This window comes from Scyliorhinus torazame, chromosome 2, assembly GCF_047496885.1.
Source record: "Scyliorhinus torazame isolate Kashiwa2021f chromosome 2, sScyTor2.1, whole genome shotgun sequence".
Lineage (NCBI taxonomy): Eukaryota > Metazoa > Chordata > Chondrichthyes > Carcharhiniformes > Scyliorhinidae > Scyliorhinus > Scyliorhinus torazame.
The window spans coordinates 260790681-260812497 of record NC_092708.1 but is presented as its reverse complement, the minus strand read 5'-3'; the positions used below and the strand labels follow the sequence as shown (position 1 = coordinate 260812497).

The window sequence follows — 21817 nt, the reverse complement described above, 5'->3', positions numbered from 1 at the left end:
ATCCCTGTGGAACACCACTGGTCACAGCCCTCCAATTAGAAAAGCATACTTCCATTGCTACTCTCTGCCTTCTATGGCCTAGCCAGTTCTGTATCCACCTTGCCAGCTCACCCCTGATCCCGTGTGACTTCACCTTTTGTACTAGTCTACCATGAGGGACCTTGTCAAAGGCCTTACTGAAGTCCATATAGACAACATCCACTGCCCTACCTGCATCAATCATCTTAGTGACCTCCTCGAAAAACTCTATCAAGTTAGTGAGACACGACCTCCCCTTCACAAAACCGTGCTGCCTCTCACTAATACGTCCATTTGCTTCCAAATGGGAGTAGATCCTGTCTCGAAGAATTCTCTCCAGTAATTTCCCTACCACTGAAGTAAGGCTCACCGGCCTGTAGTTCCCGGGATTATCCTTGCTACCCTTCTTAAACAGAGGAACAACATTGGCTATTCTCCAGTCCTCCGGGACATCCCCTGAAGACAGCGAGGGTCCAAAGATTTCTGTCAAGGCCTCAGCAATTTCCTCTCCAGCCTCCTTCAGTATTCTGGGGTAGATCCCATCAGGCCCTGGGGACTTATCTACCTTAATATTTTTTAAGACACCCAACACCTCGTCTTTTTGGATCTCAATGTGACCCAGGCTATCTACACACCCTTCTCCAGACTCAACATCTACCAATTTCTTCTCTTTGGTGAATACTGATGCAAAGTATTCATTTAGTACCTCGCCCATTTCCTCTGGCTCCACACATAGATTCCCTTGCCTATCCTTCAGTGGGCCAACCCTTTCCCTGGCTACCCTCTTGCTTTTTATGTACGTGTAAAAAGCCTTGGGATTTTCCTTAACCCTATTTGCCAATGACTTTTCGTGACCCCTTCTAGCCCTCCTGACTCCTTGCTTAAGTTCCTTTCTACTTTCCTTATATTCCACGCAGGCTTCGTCTGTTCCCAGCCTTTTAGCCCTGACAAATGCCTCCTTTTTCTTTTTGACGAGGCCTATAATATCTCTCGTCATCCAAGGTTCCCGAAAATTGCCGTATTTATCCTTCTTCCTCACAGGAACATGCCGGTCCTGAATTCCTTTCAACTGCCACTTGAAAGCCTCCCACATGTCAGATGTTGATTTGCCCTCAAACATCCGCCCCCAATCTATGTTCTTCAGTTCCCGCCTAATATTGTTATAATTAGCCTTCCCCCAATTTAGCACATTCATCCTAGGACCACTCTTATCCTTGTCCACCAGTACTTTAAAACTTACTGAATTGTGGTCACTGTTACCGAAATGCTCCCCTACTGAAACATCTACCACCTGGCCGGGCTCATTCCCCAATACCAGGTCCAGTACCGCCCCTTCCCTAGTTGGACTGTCTACATATTGTTTTAAGAAGCCCTCCTGGATGCTCCTTACAAACTCCGCCCCGTCTAAGCCCCTGGCACTAAGTGAGTCCCAGTCAATATTGGGGAAGTTGAAGTCTCCCATCACCACAACCCTGTTGTTTTTACTCTTTTCCAAAATCTGTCTACCTATCTGCTCCTCTATCTCCCGCTGGCTGTTGGGAGGCCTGTAGTAAACCCCCAACATTGTGACTGCACCCTTCTTATTCCTGATCTCTACCCATATAGCCTCACTGCCCTCTGAGATGTCATCTCGCAGTACTGCTGTGATATTCTCCCGAACCAGTAGCGCAACTCCGCCTCCCCTTTTACATCCCCCTCTATCCCGCCTGAAACATCTAAATCCTGGAACGTTTAGCTGCCAATCCTGCCCTTCCCTCAACCAGGTCTCTGTAATGGCAACAACATCATAATTCCAAGTACTAATCCAAGCTCTAAGTTCATCTGCCTTACCCGTAATACTTTTTGCATTAAAACATATGCACTTCAGGCCACCAGACCCGCTGTGTTCAGCAACATCTCCCGGTCTACTCTACCTCAGAGCCACACTATCCCTATTCCCTAGTTCTCCCTCAATGCTCTCACCTTCTGACCTATTGCTCCCGTGCCCACCCCCCTGCCATACTAGTTTAAACCCTCCAGTGTGACACTAGCAAACCTCGCGGCCAGGATATTTATGCCTCTCCAGTTTAGATGCAACCCGTCCTTCTTATATAGGTCACGCCTGCCCCGGAAGAGCTCCCAGTGGTCCTGATAACGGAAACCCTCCCTCCTACACCAGCTGTTTAGCCACGTGTTTAGCTGCTCTATCTTCCTATTTCTAGCCTCACTGGCACGTGGCACAGGGACTAATCCCGAGATTACAACCCGAGAGGTCCTGTCTTTTAACTTTCTGCCTAGCTCCCTGAACTCCTGCTGCAGGACCTCATGCCCCTTCCTGCCTATGTCGTTAGTACCAATATGTACAACGACCTCTGCCGGTTTGCCCTCCCCCTTCAGGATGCCCTCTACCCGTTCGGAGACATCCTGGACCCTGGCACCAGGGAGGCAACATACCATCCTGGAGTCTCTTTCACGTCCACAGAAGCGCCTATCTGTGCCCCTGACTATAGAGTCCCCTATTACTATTACTCTTCTGCGCTTTGACCCTCCCTTCTGAACATCAGAGCCAGCCGTGGTGCCACTGCTCTGGCTGCTGCTGTTTTCCCCTGATAGGCTATCCCCCCCGACAGTATCCAAAGGGGTATATCTGTTCGAGAGGGGGACAACCACAGGGGATTCCTGCACTGACTGCCTGCCCTTTCTGGTGGTCACCCATTTCTCTGCCTGCACCTTGGGTATGACCACATTTACATAACTGCGATTTATGGCGCTTTCCGCCACCTTCATGCTCCTAAGTGCATCCAATTGCTGCTCCAACCGAACCATGCGGTCTGTGAGGAGCTCCAGTTGGGTGCACTTTCTGCAGATGAAGCCATCCGGGACGCTGGAAGCCTCCCGGACCTGCCACATCTCACAGTCAGAGCACAGCACCCCTCTAACTGACATTGCGTCAATTAATTAAAATTAAAATTCTTTTTTTTTTTTTAATATATATTTTTTTTAAATTCAAAGTTACTGTTAACTATCTGTTTCCTAGCACTAGATTTCTAATAGAAATGCGAAAGCTAAATAGAATACCCAATACTTTCCCCTCTCCCACCCAGGTACAGGAAACTTTACTCTATCCTGTATCCCCCGTGGCGGCAGCAGCGGAAAGGCCGGCACCCGTTTCTCAGGAAGTCTCGCAGCTGCAAATACCTAAAACCATTCCCTGCTGGCAATTTAAATTTATCCTCCAAAGCTTTCAAGCTGGGAAAGCTCCAGTGTATAAATAGATCCCCCATCCTTCTAATTCCTGCCCTCTGCCAACTCCGGAACCCGCCATCTAGCCTACCCAGTACAAACCTATGATTATTATAAATCGGGGTCCAAATCGATGCTCCCTGCACTCTCTTATGTCTCCTCCATTGCCCCCAGATTCCCAGAGCCACCACCACCAGCGGACCTGTGGAATATCGGGCCGGCGAGTACGGAAGAGGTGCCGTTATCAGTGCTCCCAAACTGGTGTCTTTACATGACGCCACCTCCATCCGCTCCCATGCCGACCCCTCCCCCACTACCCACTTCCTAATCATGGCTATATTAACCGCCAGTAGTAATTGCAGAAGTTCGGCAGCACCAACCCACCATCCCCTCGACTGCGCTCCAGCAACACTTTCTTCACTCACACGGTTTTACTTGCCCACACAAAGCCTGAAATAATCTTTTTCACCCGCTTGAAAAAGGCCTTAGGGATGAAGATGGGGAGGCACTGAAAGAGAAACAGAAATCTGGGGAGGACCATCATTATCACACTCTGTACCATCCCCGCCAGTGATAGGGAGAGCATGTCCCATCTCGTAAAGTCCCCTTCCATTTGTTCTACCAATCGGGATAGGTTTAACTTGTGCAGTACCTCCCATTCTCAGGCCACCTGGATTCCCAGATATCGAAAGCTCTTTCCTACCATTCTAAGCGGCAGCTCTCCCAGTCTCTTCTCCCGTCCACTTGCCTGGATCGCAAACATATCGCTTTTCCCCATGTTCAATTTATACCCCAAAAAATTGCCAAATTCCCCCGAGATTCGCATTACTTCCCCCATCCCCTCCAGTGGGTCCGAAATGTACGAGAGCATGTCATCTGCGAAGAGCGAGATCCAGTGCTCCACCCCCCCCCCCCCCCCCCCCCCCCCCCCCAAACCAGCCCTTTCCAGTTCCTAGAGGTTCTTAACGCCAAGGCTAATGGCTCTGGGGCCAGAGCAAACAGTAACAGGGCGAGGGGGCACCTTGCCTCGTCCCTCGGTGTAGTTTAAAATACCCCAACCTCAGCCGATTAGTATGCACACTCGCTACTGGTGCCTGATAGAGCAACCGCACCGAGTCAATAAAGCCCTCACCAAACCCAAAACTTCCCAGCGCCTCCCACAGGTAATTCCACTCCACCCGATCAGAAAAAGCCTTCTCTGCATCCATCGCTATCACCACCTCCGCCTCCTCTCCTTCTGAGGGCATCGTAATAACATTGAGAAGCCTTCGAACATTGGCGTTGAGTTGCCTGCCCTTAACAAATCCCATCTGGTCTTCCCCTATCACCCCCGGGACACAGTCCTCTATCCTTGTGGCCAATATCTTAGCCAGCAGTTTGGCATCTACATTCAGTAGAGAAATGGGCCTGTAGGACGCAGACCAGGGGCTGTTTAGCACAGGGCTAAATCGCTGGCTTTGAAAGCAGACCAAGGCAGGCCAGCAGCACGGTTCAATTCCCGTAACAGCCTCCCCGAACAGGCGCCGTAATGTGGCGACTAGGGACTTTTCACAGTAACTTCATTTGAAGCCTACTTGTGACAATAAGCGATTTTCATTTCATTTCATTGCTCCGGATCCTTCTCCCGTTTCAGGATCAATGAAATTGAGGCCTGCGACATTGTTGGAGGGAGGACTCCCTTCTCTCTTGCTTCGTTAAATGTCCTCGCCAGCAGTGGGCTCAATATCTCTGAAAACTTCTTCTGGAATTCCACCGGGTAGCCGTCAGGCCCCGGGGCCTTGCCCGACTGCATGCCTTCCAGCCCCTTGATTATTTCCTCAATCTAAATTGGGGCTTCCAGCCCTTCCACCAGGTCCTCCTCCACCCTCGGGAACCTGAACTGATCCAAAAACTGCCTCCTCCTCTCCACCCCAGCCGGGGGTTCCGACTCATACAATGTACTATAAAAGTCCTTAAACACCTCATTCACCCCCGCTGGGTCCAGGACAGTATTACTGTCTCAACTCTTTACTTTACCTATCTCCCTGGCCGCCTCTCTTTTCCTGAGCTGGTGCACCAACATTCTGCTTGCCTTTTCCCCGTACTCATAGATCGCCCCCTTGCCTTCCTCACCTGTTCCACTGCTTTCCCTGTGGTCAACAGCCCAAACTCCGCCTGTAGCCTCTGCCGCTCCCTCAGTAGCCCCGCGTCCAGGGCCTCGGTGTATCTCCTGTCCACCTGGAGTATATCCTCAACTCGCCTGTCCCTCTCAGCCCGTTCCACCTGTTCCCTGTGGGCCCGTATCGAGATTAATTCCCCTATGACCACTGCCTTCAAAGCTTCCCAAACCGTCGCTGCAGAGACCTCCCCCGTATCATTTGTTTCCAGGTAGTTCTGGATGGACTTGTTAACCCGCCCACAGATCGCTTCGTCCGCTAGCAACCTCACATCCAGTCTCCACAGTGGGCATTGCCCTCTCTCCACACTAACCCATAGATCCACCCAGTGCGGGGCATGATCAGACACTGCGATTGCCGAATACTCAGTATCCACCACCTTCGGTATTAGCGCCCTGCTCAGAACAAAAAAAATCAGTGCGAGAGTATACCTTGTGGGCATTTGAAAAACAGGAAAACTCCTTCGTCCTCGGCCATGCAAATCTCCATGGGTCTACTCCCCCCATCTGTTCCATAAAACCCTACAATTCCCTTGCCGCAGTCGGCCTCCTCCCGGTCCTGGATTTTGACCGGTCCAATTCCGGATCAATGACTATATTGAAGTCCCCTCCCATGATCAGGTTATGTGACTCCATGTCTCGGATCTTACCTAACACCCGCCTCATAAATTCCACGTCGTCCCAATTCGGAGCATATATATCCACAAGTCCCACTCGCACCCCCTCCAGCTTCCCACTCACCATCATGTACCTACCCCCCTTGTCTGACACGATTCCCCCTGCCTCGAATGCCCTCGTTTGCTGATCAAGATCGCTACCCCACCGGTCTTTGAGTCTAGTCCGGAGTGGAATACTTTGTTAACCCACCCCTTCCTCAATCTGGTCTGGTCTGTAACCTTTAGGGGTGTCTCTTGTAGCATTGCCACGTCCGCCTTCAGCCCCCTCAAATGCGCAATCACGTGAGCCCTCTTGACCGGCCCATTCAGTCCTATCACGTGCCATGTGATCAGCCTGGACGGGGGGCTTCCAAACCATCCCCCGCCCCTGCCGACTAGCCATCACCCTTTTTAGGTCAGCCTCGAGCTCGCGCCCTCCGCTTCCTCGAGTCCCCACTCGGGCAGTCGCCGTTCCCGACCTCCCATTTGTCCCCTAGTAACAGTTCCTCCCCTGTCAGCAAAGCAGATCCCCCCGCACCCCCCTAGCAACAACACTAGAAACCCAATCCCCCAAGCCAAGCTCCAGCTTAACACCTGCTCACCCCCCCACTACGCTTCTGAAAGCCAGCTGACCCATGCTGACTTGGTAGCTCCCGCCCCGGCACCAAGCAGTCTGTCTCCCTATTGTTCTCTCCCCTCTCCCCCCACCTGAATAAACATTTTAAAAGCATCACATTTCCCAGTAAACAAACACCAGAAACAACAGTGAAGAAACAGTCACTTTAGAAAAATAGTCACACAAAAAGCAGAACCAAATTCAAAGCCCATCCACCCCTCTAACCAGCTCCTTACAAGACAAAGCAACCTTTAACCATCCACACAGCCCATTATTTTGCATAGAGCTACTTAAGTTTATACAATCCAGCACAACAAATCGCCGCCACAGTACTTCTCCAAGGCTTCAGTGTCTTTTCATTCGCCTCCAGCTTCCTTTCTTTAATAAAGGTTCTTACTTCGTCTGGCGTTTCAAAGTAGAAGGCCCGTTCCTCATGTGTGACCCACAGACGGGTTGGGTACAGCATCCCAAACTTCACCCCCTTCTTAAAGAGGGTCGTTTTTGCCCGATTGAACCCAGCTCGCCTCTTGGCCAAATTCCGCTCCCAGGTCCTGATAGATGCGCAACTCACAGTTCTCCCACTTGCTGCTCCTTTCGTTTTTGGCCCACCTCAAAATGTGTTCCTTGTGAAATGAAATGAAAATGAAATGAAAATCGCTCATTGTCACAAGTAGGCTTCAAATGAAGTTACTGTGAAAAGCCCCTAGTGGCCCACATTCCAGCACCTGTTCGGGGAGGCTGGTACAGGAAGGCCTTGTCCATGAAATGGTGAAAACGTACCACCATGGCCCTCGGCGGCTCGTTCGCTCAGGGCTTCCTCGCGAGGGCTCTGTGCGCCCTGTCCAATTCCAGGGGCTGAGGGAACGCCCAGCCCCCATCAACTTCTTCAACATGTCCGTCACATAAGCCCTCGCATCCGATCCCTCACTGCCTTCAGGCAGGCCAACCTGCCTCCTGTACCTATTCTCCAGGTCCTCCAGCTTTTCCTGCATTCTTTTCTGGCAGTCGTTCATCATCCCCACCTTGCTTTCCAGCACAGTTATATACTCCTTGTGCTCGGACAACTTTTGTTCCACCTCCTGAATCACTCTCCCGTGGGTTTCCTGATTCTGAACCACTTGATCAATCGAAGCCTTACAAACCAGCGTGTCCTTCTTCAGCTTGGCGAAGCAATCCTCAAAAAACTTCACCAGCTGCTCGGTTGACCACTGTGCCATCTCCCTACGGCCCTGCTACCCCGCCATGCTGTCCCGCGTTACCAGCTCTACGTGCGTCTCCCTTATAGGACTTTGTCGTCTCACATGGCCACTTCTGGTCCAATTCTCCATACACCGGAGGGGGATTTCTCCTTACTGACTCGCTCTTCACCGCTTTATCCCATAAAATCTGGGGAAAAACGGGGGAAAAAGGTCCAAAAGTCCGTTACAGGGGGGAGCTATCAAGTGTCCGACCTACTCCTCCATGGCCACCACCGAAGTCTGCAACCTGTGTTTTCAATCACTCCTCGTCCTGGGAGGACCGCCTGCCGCAACGACCTCAACACCGGAAACAAGGACACTCATCTCTCCCTTTTCATCTTAATCCCTCTTATTTTTATCCTTTTGCGCTCCCTTGGTGTGTGTTTGAGTAGAGGGTAGGACATTAAAAGGAGGAGCAGTAGATTAGCTGGCCCTTATTTTGTAATAATTATTGCATCTTTCAGCTTTGTTCCTGTTATAAATGAACAGCTATTGTGTTCAACTTACAAACCGGGTGGCTACAGCTTATTGAGCAGTCAAGGGGCCATAGATTACTGCCAACTTGATTTGAATTATTGGTTAATTCTACTTGTGTTGGGACTCCAGGGAACTGGAATCGTCTGCGCACTAACCCAGGGTGTTGTAACAGTGTGGATGTAGAGAGGTACAGAAGAGATTAATGAGGATGTTGCCAGGACCGCAAAATTGCAGCAATGAGGTAAGATTGGATAGGCTGGGTTGATCTTCTTGGAACAAAGGAGGCTGAAGGGAGATTTGATTGATATGTATGAAATTGTGAGGGGGGTTGGATAGGCTGGGTGGGAAGGGCCTATTTGCCTTAGCAGAGAGGTCAGTGACTAGGGGGGCATAGATTTAAAGTGATTAGTAGAGAGAATGGGCTTTTCATCCAGAGAGATATGAGAGTCTGGAACTTGTGCCTGAAAGGGGAGTAGAGGCTGAAATGCCCAACTCATTTAAAAGGTGTCTGATGCGACTCTCAAATGCTGCAACCTGCAAGGCTAAGCACCACATGCTGCAAAGTGAGATTAGGCTGGTGGCTCGTTTTTCAGCCGGCGCAGACCACAATGAATGGGCCACGTGGACTCTTGTATCACAAACGTTACATGATTCTAGATTATACATTTCTTGTTATATATTACAAAGTTCCTGTGTTGCCTCTCGATGTATATTCCGTGTATAAAATTAACTAAAATGTGCATGATACATTATGAAAACAGAAATTAAACTTACTTACAGTTGGTCTATTTTTGGGACCACTTCCTTGGCTTTAGACTTCTTGGGTGGATGGTCATCATCATCCAAATTGTCTCTGTACTCATCTTCTTCATCTGATTCCCCCAGACGTTCCATTATGTTCTACAGAGGGAGACAGGGACAGTTCTTTCAGGGGAGTGAGGGCCAATTTTATGCCTATACAATTTTTATAATTTTATGATTACAGCTATATCATAGAATCCCTACAGTGCAGAAGGAAGCCATTCGGCCCATCTAAAGACCAACCCACCTAGGTCCAATCCCCACCCTAACCCTGTAACCCCACCCAACCTTTGGACACGAAAGGGCAATTTATTGTGGCTATCTAAAATGACCGCCCGCAAAGGATAATGGGAATTGTGGTCAGGCTGGGACGCAGACAAGACATAGTTTGTGTATTGGCAAAAGCAACCCAGATCTATACAGAAACTTGCACCAGCTAGAGGTCAATCACAGATCTCCCCAGGACAATGGGACTCAGATTGAAACATAACAGTAGTAACAGACGCGGGGGCGCCTATTCACCTCATTTGGGAGTGCATACGTGCCTTGGACAATAACAACCAGGACCCACCCAGCTATCAAGGTACCCGCCCCTAACTGGCCAGAATCGATTAGAGTGATCAAAATCCTATTCATCCATTGGATCCTGAGTTGGGACCGCCCAAAAGAGCCGTGAAAGATCGGAGGATAAGAGGAACTGCGCGACCAATGCTCTGCCTCTTTTGAGACCGGCCTCTGCCCCACCAACTGCAGCATATCGACCAGCCACGTTCAAGGACCCGCGATCGCTACCAGAAGACGAACTTCAGCCCAGACGTACCGGACAACTTCCAGCCGCCACACCTGGGGAACCAGATAAAGGCCTTAACTAACCCGCACAGGGCCGGTCACTTGAAAGTTAAGTAAAGGTCATTTAAGCTGTTAGATGTAGTCCAATGTGTAGTCGCATGTAAGTTATTAAGTATAGAACCAATCCTATTGTGGGAAAGTATTGCAACTGCAATTCACCACGGTATTGCACTGTATTATGTTGATGCCCCTGTGGGCTCCGCCTGTGGCTCCGCCCCCTCGGGGGTGGTATATAAACCTGCAGCCTGTAGGCGGCACTCAGTACAGAGCAGTCGGGACTTCCGGTTGCAGCGAGGCGGAGCTAAGCCGCACGATTCGGCAGCTCCCGCGATCACGGACTTTCGGGCCCTCTAGAAGAGCCCCAACGGGAATTTTTTGAAGACGTTCCGTGTGGGAAGGGGAGAGTGAGGTCCCCATTCACTGTTTATGGATCGGACAAGAAGTGAAATGGCCAAAAAGCGGCGTTGGAGCAGTGGGAGAAGCAAGGGAAGAAAAACAAGATGGCGGCGGCCGGAGATAAAGTGGAATGTGGGCCGGAGCTGCAAGAGTTCATTAAGCACTGTTTTGAGGAGCTGTGGAAAGAGATTCTGGCGCCTATGCTGTCGGCGATCGAAGGATTAGGGATGACCCAGAAAGCCCACGAGGTAAAGATCCAGGAGGTGCAGAAAAAAGTTAATGAGAACGAGGATGAGATCTTGGGCCTGGCGGTGAGGGTGGAGGCGCACGAGGCGCTGCACAAGAGGTGGGCGAGAAGATGCGAAGACTTGGAGAACAGGTCGAGGAGAAAGAATCTGCGGCTCCTGTGTCTCCCTGAAGGAGTGGAGGGGGCCGATGCCGGGGCATATGCGAGCACGATGCTCGAGTCGATGATGGGCGCGGAGGCCCCTTCGAGGCCTTTGGAGCTGGATGGGCACACCGGGTGCTGGCGAGGAGGCCCAAGGCTAATGAGCTGCCAAGGGCGATTGTGGTGAGGTTTCACCGTTTCACGGACAGAGAGAGGGTCTTGAAATGGACCAAGAAAGAGCGGAGCAGCAGCTGGGAGAATGCGGAGATCCGAATATACCCAGACTGGAGCACGGAGGTAGCAAAGAGGAGAGCGGGTTTCAACTGGGCCAAGGCGGTGCTGCACCGGAAAGTAGTGAGATTCGGAATGCTGCAGCCAGCGCGATTGTGGGTCACATTCAAGGATCAAAATCACTATTTTGAAACGCCTGAGGAGGCTTGGACCTTTATTCAAACTGAAAAGTTGGACTCAAACTGAGGGTTTGTGAGGGTGGGGGGTGTTTGATGTTTGTTGTACATAGGGTGTTAATCACACGCAGGGAATGTTCCACGGGCTGGGGGATGGATGGGGATGGGGAAAGGGACCGGGTGAGTAGACCGTACGAGACGGTGGGCGCTGGTGCTGGAGGGAGAGGAGGCTCGGGGATGGGGGAAATGAGACAAGGCTGCGACAAGAGCTGCGCCAGAGGGGGCGGGGCAGGCTTAGGAAAGCCCCAATCCGGCTGATAACGTGGAATGCGAGGGGCCTGGATGGGCCGGTAAAGAGGGCCCGAGTGTTCGCGCACTTGAAGGGACTGAAGGCGGACATGGTAATGCTCCAGGAGACATATTTGAAGGTGGCGGATCAGGTCAGGTTAAGAAAGGGATGGGTAGGACAGGTATTCCATTCGGGGCTGGATGCGAAGAACACAGGGGTGGCAATATTGGTGGGGAAGCGGGTGTCGTTTGAGGCCAAGAATATCGTAGTGGACAATGGAGGCCGATACGTGATGGTGAGCGGTAGGTTACAGGGGACGTGGGTGGTATTGGTAAATGTATACGCCCCGAACTGAGACGATGCCGGATTCATGAAGCGCGTGTTGGCGCGCATTCCGGACCTGGAGGTAGGAAGCTTGATAATGGGCGGGGATTTTAATACGGTGTTGGACCCAGCACTGGAGGCCGGCTGCGGCCAAGGTGCTTAGGGGGTTTATGGATCAGATGGGGAGGGAAAGTGGAGGGAACGGAGTATTCAGCCATAGCCATTTCAGATCACGCCCCGCACTGGGTGGAACTGGAGTTGGGAGAGGAGAAGGACCAACGCCCGTTGTGGCATTGGGATGTGGGACTGCTGGCAGATGAGGCGGTGTGTGGGAGGGTGAGGGGATGTATTGAAAGGTACTTGGAGGCCAACGACAACAGGGAGGTGCAGGTGGGGGTGGTATGGGAGGCGCTGAAGGCGGGGATCAGGGGAGAGCTAATCTCCATCAGGGCTCATACGGAGAAGATAGAGGGCATGGAAAGGGAGCGGTTAGTGGGGGAGATTTTAAGAGTGGACAGGAGATACGCAGAGGTCCTTGAAGAGGGATTACTTAGGGAAAGGCGACGTCTCCAGACGGAGTTTGACCTGTTGACCACAGGGAAGGCACAGTGGAGGAAAGCGCAGGGGGCGACGTATGAGTATGGGGAGAAGGCGAGTCGGATGCTGGCACACCAGCTCCGTAAGAGGATGGCAGCGAGGGAAATAGGTGGAGTCAAGGATGGAAGGGGAGCTACGGTGCGGAGTGCGACGAAAGTAAATGAGGCATTCAAGGCCTTCTATGAGGAGCTGTACAGATCCCAGCCCCCAGCGGGGGAAGAGGGGATGAGACGATTCTTGCACCAACTGAGGTTCCCGAGGGTGGAGGAGCAGGAGGTGGCTGGTTTGGGGGCACCAATTGGGTTGGAGGAGCTGAGCAAAGGTCTGGGGAGTATGTAGGCAGGGAGGCCCCGGGACCGGACGGGTTCCCGGTTGAGTTCCTTCGGAAGTACGTAGACCTGTTGGCCCTGTTGCTAGTGAGGACTTTTAATGAGGCAAGGGAGGGAGGGACCCTGCCCCTGACAATGTCGGAGGCGACGATCTCTTTGATCCTGAAGCGGGACAAGGACCCACTGCAATGTGGGTCGTACAGGCCGATCTCGCTCCTTAACGCGGATGCTAAGTTGCTGGCAAAAGTACTGGCCACTAGGATTGAGGACTATGTCCCGGGGGTGATTCACGAGGACCAGACGGGATTTGTAAAGGGTAGGCAGCTAAACACCAATGTGCGGCGGCTCCTAAACGTGATAATGATGCCATCGGTGGAGGGAGAGGCGGAGATAGTGGCAGCTATGGCAGAGAAGGCCTTTGACCGAGTAGAGTGGGAGTACCTCTGGGAAGTGCTGCATAGGTTTGGGTTCGGGGGAGGGTTTATTAGTTGGGTTAAGCTCCTTTACAGAGCCCCGGTGGCGAATGTGGTTACGAATCGGCAGAGGTTGGAGTATTTTCGGCTGTATCGTGGGATGAGGCAGGGGTGCCCCCTGTCCCCCCTGTCGTTTGCATTAGCAATTGAACCCTTGGCCATGTCATTAAGGGAGTCTTGGAAATGGAGGGGGGTGGTCCGAGGGGGAGAGGAGCATCGAGTGTCGCTTTATGCAGACGACCTGTTGCTGTATGTGGCGGATCCAGTGGAGGGGATGGTGGAGGTCATGCAGACTCTAAGGGAGTTTGGAGATTTTTCGGGCTCTAAGCTTAATGTAGGGAAGAGTGAGCTTTTTGTAGTACAGTCAGGAGACCAGGAAAGGGGGATAGACGATCTACCGCTGAGGAGGGCGGAAAGGAGCTTTCGGTACTTGGGGATCCAAATAACTAGGAGTTGGGAGGCCCTACATAAACTGAATCTGACGAGGCTGGTGGAGGAGATGGAGGAGGATTTCAAACGATGGGACATGTTGCCGCTCTCGCTAGCGGGTAGCGTGCAGTCGGTCAAAATGGCGGTCCTCCCGAGGTTTCTTTTTGTGTTCCAGTGCCTTCCAATTGTAATCACCAAGACCTTTTTAAAGAGGGTAGACAGGGGTATGATGGGTTTTGTGTGTGGGCGAATAAGACCCCGAGGGTAAGGAGAGGGTTTCTGGAGCGCAGTGGGGACCGAGGAGGGTTGGCGCTGCCGAATCTGGGTGGCTACTACTGGGCAGCAAATGTGGCGATGATCCGTAAGTGGGTGATGGAGGGAGAGGGGGCGCCATGGAAGAGGTTGGAGATGGCATCCTGCAAGGAAACGAGCCTGGGGGCGCTGGTGACGGCACCGCTGCCGCTCTCGCCGACAAGGTACACCACGAGTCCGGTGGTGGCGACAACGCTAAAGATCTGGGGCCAGTGGAGACGGCACATGGGAGCCTCGGTGTGGTCCCCGATCAGGGGTAACCATCGGTTTGTCCCAGGGAGGATGGACGGGGTGTTTCAGAGCTGGCATCGAGCAGGGAATAGAAGAATGGGGGACCTGTTCATTGGTGGGACGTTTGCGAGCCTAGGGGCACTGGAGGAGAAGTTTGGGCTACCCCCGGGAAATGCTTTCAGATACATGCAGGTGAGGGCGTTTGTGAGGCGACAGGTGAGGGAATTCCCGTTGCTCCCGGCACAGGAGATTCAAGACAGGGTGATCTCGGGTGTATGGGTCGGAGAGGGCAAGGTGTCGGCGATATACCAGGAGATGAAAGAAGAGGGGGAGGCGTTGGTAGAGGAGCTGAAGGGTAAATGGGAGGAGGAGCTGTGGGAGGAGATTGAGGAGGGGCTATGGGCTGATGCCCTAAATAGGGTTAATTCCTCTTCTTCGTGTGCCAGGCTTAGCCTGATACAGTTTAAGGTAGTTCACAGAGCGCACATGACGGGGGCGAGGCTGAGTAGGTTCTTTGGGGTGGAGGACAGATGTGGGAGGTGCTCAGGAAGTCCGGCAAACCATGTCCATATGTTTTGGTCATGCCCGGCACTGGAGGGGTTCTGGAGGGGAGTGGCGGGAACAGTATCTAAGGTGGTAAAAGTCCGGGTCAAGCTAAGCTGGGGGCTAGCAATATTTGGAGTAGTGGACGAGCCGGGAGTGCAGGAGGCGAAAGAGGCCGGCATTCTGGCCTTTGCGTCCCTAGTAGCCCGGCGAAGGATCTTGCTAATGTGGAAGGAGGCGAAGCCCCCAGCGTGGAGGCCTGGATAAATGATATGGCTGGGTTTATCAAGTTGGAGAGGATAAAGTTTGCCTTGAGAGGGTCTGCGTAGGGGTTCTACAGGCGGTGGCAACCGTTCCTAGACTATCTCGCGGAGCGTTAGATGAAGGTCGGTCAGCAGCAGCAGCAACCCGGGCGGGGGGGGGGGGGAAAGAGAGAGAATGGAGGGAGGGGGAAGGGGGGTCTGTCTGGGGGGTATTTGAGCAAGAAAATACATGAAGGATCTGGAAAACTGACATGTACGGGAGGAATCCAATGTACAAAGCTCTGTAACATATCGTTTTACCATGTTCATGTCTTGCTATGTGCGCTTTCTTTCTTTTTGTTACCGGGGGGTGGGTTGTTTGTAAGGGTGAAAATTTGTGTTAAAAATCTCTATACCCTCCTCCAGTAACATTAGCGCCACACAAGTGCCAGGCAATGGCCATCTCCAACAAGAGAGAATCTAACAATCGTCCCTTATCATTCAATGGCATTACCATCGCTGCATCCTCCACTATCAACACCTTTGGGGTTGCCCTTGATCAGAAACTGAACTGGACTAGCCATATAAATACTGTGCCTACAAAAGCAGGTCAGAGCTAGGAATCCTGCAGCAAGTATCTCACACCCTGACTGCCCAAAGCCTATCCACCAAAAGGCCATAAAACATAGGAGCAGAATTAGGCAATTTGGCCTATTACGCCTGCTCCATCATTCAATCATGGCTGATATGTTTCTCATCCCCATTCTCCTGCCTTCTTCCCATAACCCCTGATCCCCCTTTTTCTTTTTTAAATAATTTTTATTAAAGGTTTTCATAAAATATCAAGAACAAAATAAGAAAAAAGAACCCAACAGGGTTAAGTACAAAACACAATCGAAAAAAAGCAACCCCCCAAACTCCTCCCCCCCTGTACCTAAATAGTAAGTTAACATTAACACCCCGACTTAAGACAACAGGTGTATACACCCCCTCAGACCCTTCCAGTGTAAATAACATAAACAAAGATAAAGTAACCCCCCCCCCACCCCCCGAGCTGCTGCTGCCATTGACCAATGTCTATCGTTCTGCCAGAAAGTCTAAGAACGGTTGCCACCGCCTAAAGAACCCTTGTACCGACCCTCTCAAGGCGAAATTCACCCTCTCCAATTTAATGAACCCTGCCATATCGCTGATCCAGGATTCCACGCTTGGGGGCCTCGTATCTTTCCACTGAAGGAGAATCCTTCGCCGGGCTACCAGGGACGCAAAGGCCAGAACCCTGATCTCCTTATTAATCAAGAACCTATCTATCTCTGTCTTAAGGACACTCAGTGATTTGGCTGCCACAGTCTTATAGAATTTACAGTGCAGAAGGAGGCCATTCGGCCCATCGGGTCTGCACCAGCTCTTGGAAAGAGCACCCCACCCTAGGTCCACACCTCCACCTTATCCCCATAACTCAATAACCCCACCCAACACTAAGGGCAATTTTGGACACTAAGAGCAATTTAGCATGGCCAATCCACCTAACCTGCACATCTTTGGACTGTGGGAGGAAACTGGAGCACCCGGAGGAAACCCACGCACACACGGGGAGAATGTGCAGACTCCGCACGGACAGTGACCCAAGCCGGGAATCGAACCTGGGACCCTGGAGCTGTAAAGCAATTGTGCTATCAACAATGCTACCGTGCTGCCCAAAGCTTCTGCGGCAAAGAGTTCCAGAGTCACCATCCTCTGGCTGAAGAAATTCCTCCTCACTTCTGTTTTAAAGGATCGTCCCTTCAGTCTGAGACTGTACCCGTGGATCCTAATTTTTCCTACAAGTGGAAACATCCTCTCCACATCCACTCTATCCAGGCCTTGCAGTATCCTGTACGTTTCAATAAGATTGCCTCTTTTTCCTTCTAAACTCCAACAAGTACAGACCCAGAGTCTTCAACTGCTCCTCAAGGCCAGCACATCCTTCCTTCGATACAGGGCCCAAAACTGCTCACAATACTCCAAATGGTGCCTGACCAGAGCCTTATACAACCTCCGAAGTTCATCCTTGCTCTTGTATTCTAGCCTTCTTGACATGAAGGCTAACATTGCATTTGCCTTCCTAACTGCCGACTGAACCTGCACGTTAACCTTAAGAGAATCGTGAACAAGGACTCCCAAGTCCCTTTGTGCTTCTGATTTCCTAAGCCTTTTCCCATTTATAAAATAATATATGCCTCCATTCCCCCCAGCAAAGCACATAACCTCACACATTGTATTCCATCTGCCACTTCTTTGCCCACTCTCCAAACCTGTCCAAGTCCTTCTGCAGCCCCCTGCTTCCTCAATACCACCTGTCATCATAGATTATCATAGAATTTACAGTGCAGAAGGAGGCCATTCAGCCCATCTGTCCCTCTACAGATCTTTGTATCATCTGCAAACTTAGCAACAGTTCCTTCTTCCAGATAGTTAATTTATATTGTGAAAAGATGTGGTCCCAACACCGACCCCTGAGGCACACCAGTAGCCACCGGCCGCCATCCTGAAAAAGACCCCGTTATCCCCACTGCCTTCTGCCAGTCAGCCAAATCTCTATTCATGCCAGTATCTTACCCTTAACAACATGGGCTCTTAACTTAATGAACAGTCTCCTATATGGCACCTTGTCAAAGGCCTTCTGGAAATCTAAATAGATCACGTCCACTGGTTTTCCTTTGTCTAACTTCCTGAACAAATTCTAACAGATTTGTCAGACATGAGCTTCCCTTGATGAAACCGTGCTGACTCAATCCTATTTTATCACACACTTCCACCGCAATCTCATGTTTAATAATGGATTCTAAAGTCTTACCAATGACCAACGTTAGGCTAACCGGCCTATAATTTTCCTCTTCTGCCTCCCTCCCTCTTAAAAAGGGTGTTACATTAGCCATTTTCCAATCCTCTGGGACCCTCCCTACCTCCAGTGATTCTTGAAAGGTCACCATCAATCACCATTTACAAGGCACAAGTCAGCAGTGTGATGAAATACTCTCCACTTGCCTGGGTGAGTGCAACTCCAACAACACTCATGAGGTTTATCACCATCTGGGACAAAGCAGCCTGCTTGATTGGCACCACTTCCACAAACACACATTACCCCCACCACCGATGAACAGTGGCAGTGTGTACCAGCTACAAAGTGCACTGCAGGATCTCACCAAGGCTCCTTAGGCAACATCTTCCAAATCCACAACTACTACTATCTAGACAAGGGCAGCAGATACCGGGGATCACCTCCAAGTCATTCACCATCCGGACTTAGAAATATATCACCGTTCCTTCACTGTTGCTGGGTCAAAATCCTACAACACCCGCCCTAAAAGCATTGTGGGTATACCCACACCACATCGTCTGCAGTGGTTCAAGAAGGCAGCTCATCACCACTTTCTCTTTTTTTTTCTCCAGTTTTCCCATTTTATTTCACAAAGACTACACATGAAGATGAGAGTTTGGCTGATGATCGATAAATGAGAGTTTGGCTCAAGATGGATTGGAACTTTATGGGAAAAACAAAATGTTAGATAAAGCTTTGTGTGAAGAAATGTCAAGACAGGCTTTTACAGGCTTCTGGTAGCAAAATGTATCACTTGTTTTTGAACCAGGCAAATTGCAGTAACGGCCTTGGGAATGGGTGCACTAGGCTTAAAGATAATTATAATTGAGGGGGCTGAATTATAATTGAGCTGAGAGCACAAATAGAAATGCGAGGGAGCTGCCCTCAGAAATGAACCAAAAATGTATAAATCCTGCTGTTAGATGTATTGGCTTTGGCTTACTGTTGTAACTCTCAAGAGATACAGTGGTCTTAGCCCCGGCCGAGAAATAAACATATGTTAAAGTAACGAGGTGTTCGACTGATCATTTAATCCGGACTGGCTGCAAAAGAATCCTCATTGGCACAGTATCACAACAGATCAATGTACAGATCTTCTCATGACCAGCATCCAAGGTGCCTCTATTTTGTTGGGTCTTAGAAAAAGATGTATAAACAGAAGCGTCAGTGTCCATTTGCCGTGTAAGATTCATCAAAGCCTGGTCAGTACTGCATCGTCAGCAGTTGTTCACCTCGACCTCTGCCTCATCTTTCACGCTTCAGCCTGCGCATACACTTCTTCCGCCACTTAGCTCTCATGTCGACAGGGATCTCAAGACCCCAGAACCGAAAGCCTCATCACCACTTTCTCAAGTTAGCATGTGCCGCTTCATAGCGGCAGGGACCCAAGTTCAATTCCTGCCTTGGGTGACTGTCTATGTGGAATTTGCACTTTCTCTCAGTGACTGCGTGGGTTTCGACTGGGTGCTCGGTTTCCTCCCAGTCCAAAGATGTGCAGGTTAGGTGGGGTTGTGGGCCTAGGTAGGGTGCTCTTTCAGAGGGTCAGTGCTGACTTGATGGGCCAAATGCTCTCCTTCTGCACTGTAGGAATTCTATTATTCTATGAACTAGGGATAGGCTACAAATGCTGGCTTAGCCAGTGATGCCCACATCCCATAAATTAACTTTTTAAAACCTTCAGAGCTCACTGTTCCTCCAGTTCTGACCTCTTGTACACTGCTGATTTGTATCACTCCAGCTTTCAGTGGTAGCTGTGACTTCAGCTACTTAGGCCAAACTCACAAGGACATTAGCAATGGGAGCAGAAATACACCAGTTGGCCCAAGGGGCCTGCTCCACCATGCAGTATGATCATGGCTAATCAGATTTATGGCCTTAACTTCACTTTCCTGCCTGCCTGCCCCCATTCTTTGTAACTCCCTTGCAGATCAAATATCTGAAGAACATGGTAGTGTATATATTCAATGACTCTGCTGTCTGGGGCAGAGAATTCTAAAGATTAGCAACCCTCAGAGAGAAGAAATTCCACTGCAACTCCAACTTAAATGGGAGACCCCTTATTTTGAAACTGTGCCCCTTGGTTCCAGATGCCCCGATGAGAGGAAATATCTTCTCAGTATCTAGCCTGGAAGCCGCATAGAATGTTAAATGCTTCAATAATATCACCTCTTATTTTCCTAAACTCCAGTGCGTATTATAGGCCTAACCTGCTCACCTTTTCCTCATAAAACTTCATCATCACAGAAATCAATCTGATGTACGTCTCTTAACTGCTTCCAATGCAAGTATATCCCTCCCTACGTAAGGAAACCAAAAATGTACACAAAACTCTAAATGCGGTCTCACCAATGCCCTGCACAGTCGAAGCAAAACTCCCTACTTTTATACACCATACCCCTTGCAATAAAGGTTAAAATTACATTTACTTGCTGCATGCTAACTTTGTGATTCATGTATGAGGACACCCAGGTCCCTCTGTACCACAGCATTCTGCAGTCTCTCTATTTAAATAATATTCTACTTTTCTATTTTTCTCAAAGTGGACACCTCACATTTTTCTGCATTATACCTGTCAATTTTTGCTGACTCACATAACCGATCTTTGTTCCCTTTAAGACTCACTCCTTGGTCTGGATTTTCCCCTCAGAAGCAGGAATCAGAAAATGAATTCAAAATTGGGTCGGGAATTGTCCCGTCACATCCTGTTGGACAATCGAATTTCCCAGAGGTATGGAGACATAATTAGGCAGACTCGAGGCAGCAACGGAAGTGGGCAAATTCTGGAGCCCACCTCGGTCCCAAATATATTGACTCAGATCTTTTGATGGAGTTAAGTGAACATTGAGAATTATTTTAAAACATTTTTGAATTTAAATGTGTTTGCCCCCATCCTCTCATCTACCAATTCTCCCACCCCCACCCGCCCTTCACCCTATCCCCTCACCACCCAACCCCTCCCACCCCACCCACCATGCAGCCATTCTCCATTCACCTCACTCAACCAAATACCACACCCCACCCCCTTCTCCACCCATCCTCACACTAATTCCGAGAAACATCTGAACCCTCAGTCATCTTTTAAAAGCTGGATTGCATCGAAGTCCCATAAATACCTCAATTTTTCTGAAAAGAGAGATATTTTGTCGAAGCTTTTTATCTTGCAATCATTAGGAAAAATGCAAGAATGCCCAAATTTAAATGATCATGTCAATTTGTTCGACAGGAGAAAAGGGTGCTGATTTGTTGGCAAGTCGACTCTGGCCGACTTGTCATGAAGAAAGTAAAGCTCCGAGGTAAATCAAAAAAGGCACATTGCTTGAACATATTCCTTTCATTTGCAGAGAATGGGTCCCTGTGTATGAATGTGCATATGTCATTCTCAAAAGCGGAAATGAGTCATGTTATGAACTTAGTTGATTATCCCAGATTGTTTGTTGGTGTCACTATTAGGGCACTCAGGACTGTTCAGCTAGTGCTGCCAATCATGGAATCACATATAACAGTAGAAATTTGGGCAGGAATTTCCACAACCATCCCCCCCCCCCCACCCCCTCCGCCCTCCACACCCCCGTTACATATTTCACAAGGCGGCCCGCCATTGGCCAACAGCGGGATCTTCTGTTCCCACCATTGTCATTAGGGTTACTCGTTGTATGCACCCCCCCCGCCACTGGGAAACCCACGACAGGAGCTCGCTATTAGCAGGACTGGAGGATCCTGCCAGCGAGAACGGCCAAAAAATTCTGGGTTTTGTAATACCAGGGTAATTGAATCTGGTGTGTAATCTGCCTAATCAAACAGCATGTTCCTTCTATTGTTTGTAATCCACTTGTCGAACCTCTTACCATCTGATTTTTATTTTTCTTGCCAGTTTACACTCATAATCCAATAATTCACACTATCTTTTAAGTCTATCTGATTTAGCACCGTGGTAGTGCCACACAACACGATGGAGGGTATCCTCA

General features: G+C 50.1%; 1 protein-coding gene across 5 annotated transcripts in view; it reads right to left on the bottom strand.

Annotated features, from left to right (window-relative positions):
• ccdc135 (coiled-coil domain containing 135) overlaps positions 1-21817 on the bottom strand; it is a 303907-nt gene that overhangs the window by 249663 nt on the left and 32427 nt on the right. For 4 of the 5 annotated variants that reach the window (XM_072486250.1, XM_072486255.1, XM_072486247.1 and 1 more), the window contains exon 2: positions 9161-9282. In XM_072486250.1, the coding sequence (XP_072342351.1) occupies positions 9161-9276 (116 nt within the window). In that variant the 5' untranslated portion in view covers positions 9277-9282. Of the gene's footprint in view, positions 1-9156; positions 9283-21817 lie in introns of those variants that run through there. The other variant, XM_072486258.1, reaches the window with a different exon arrangement.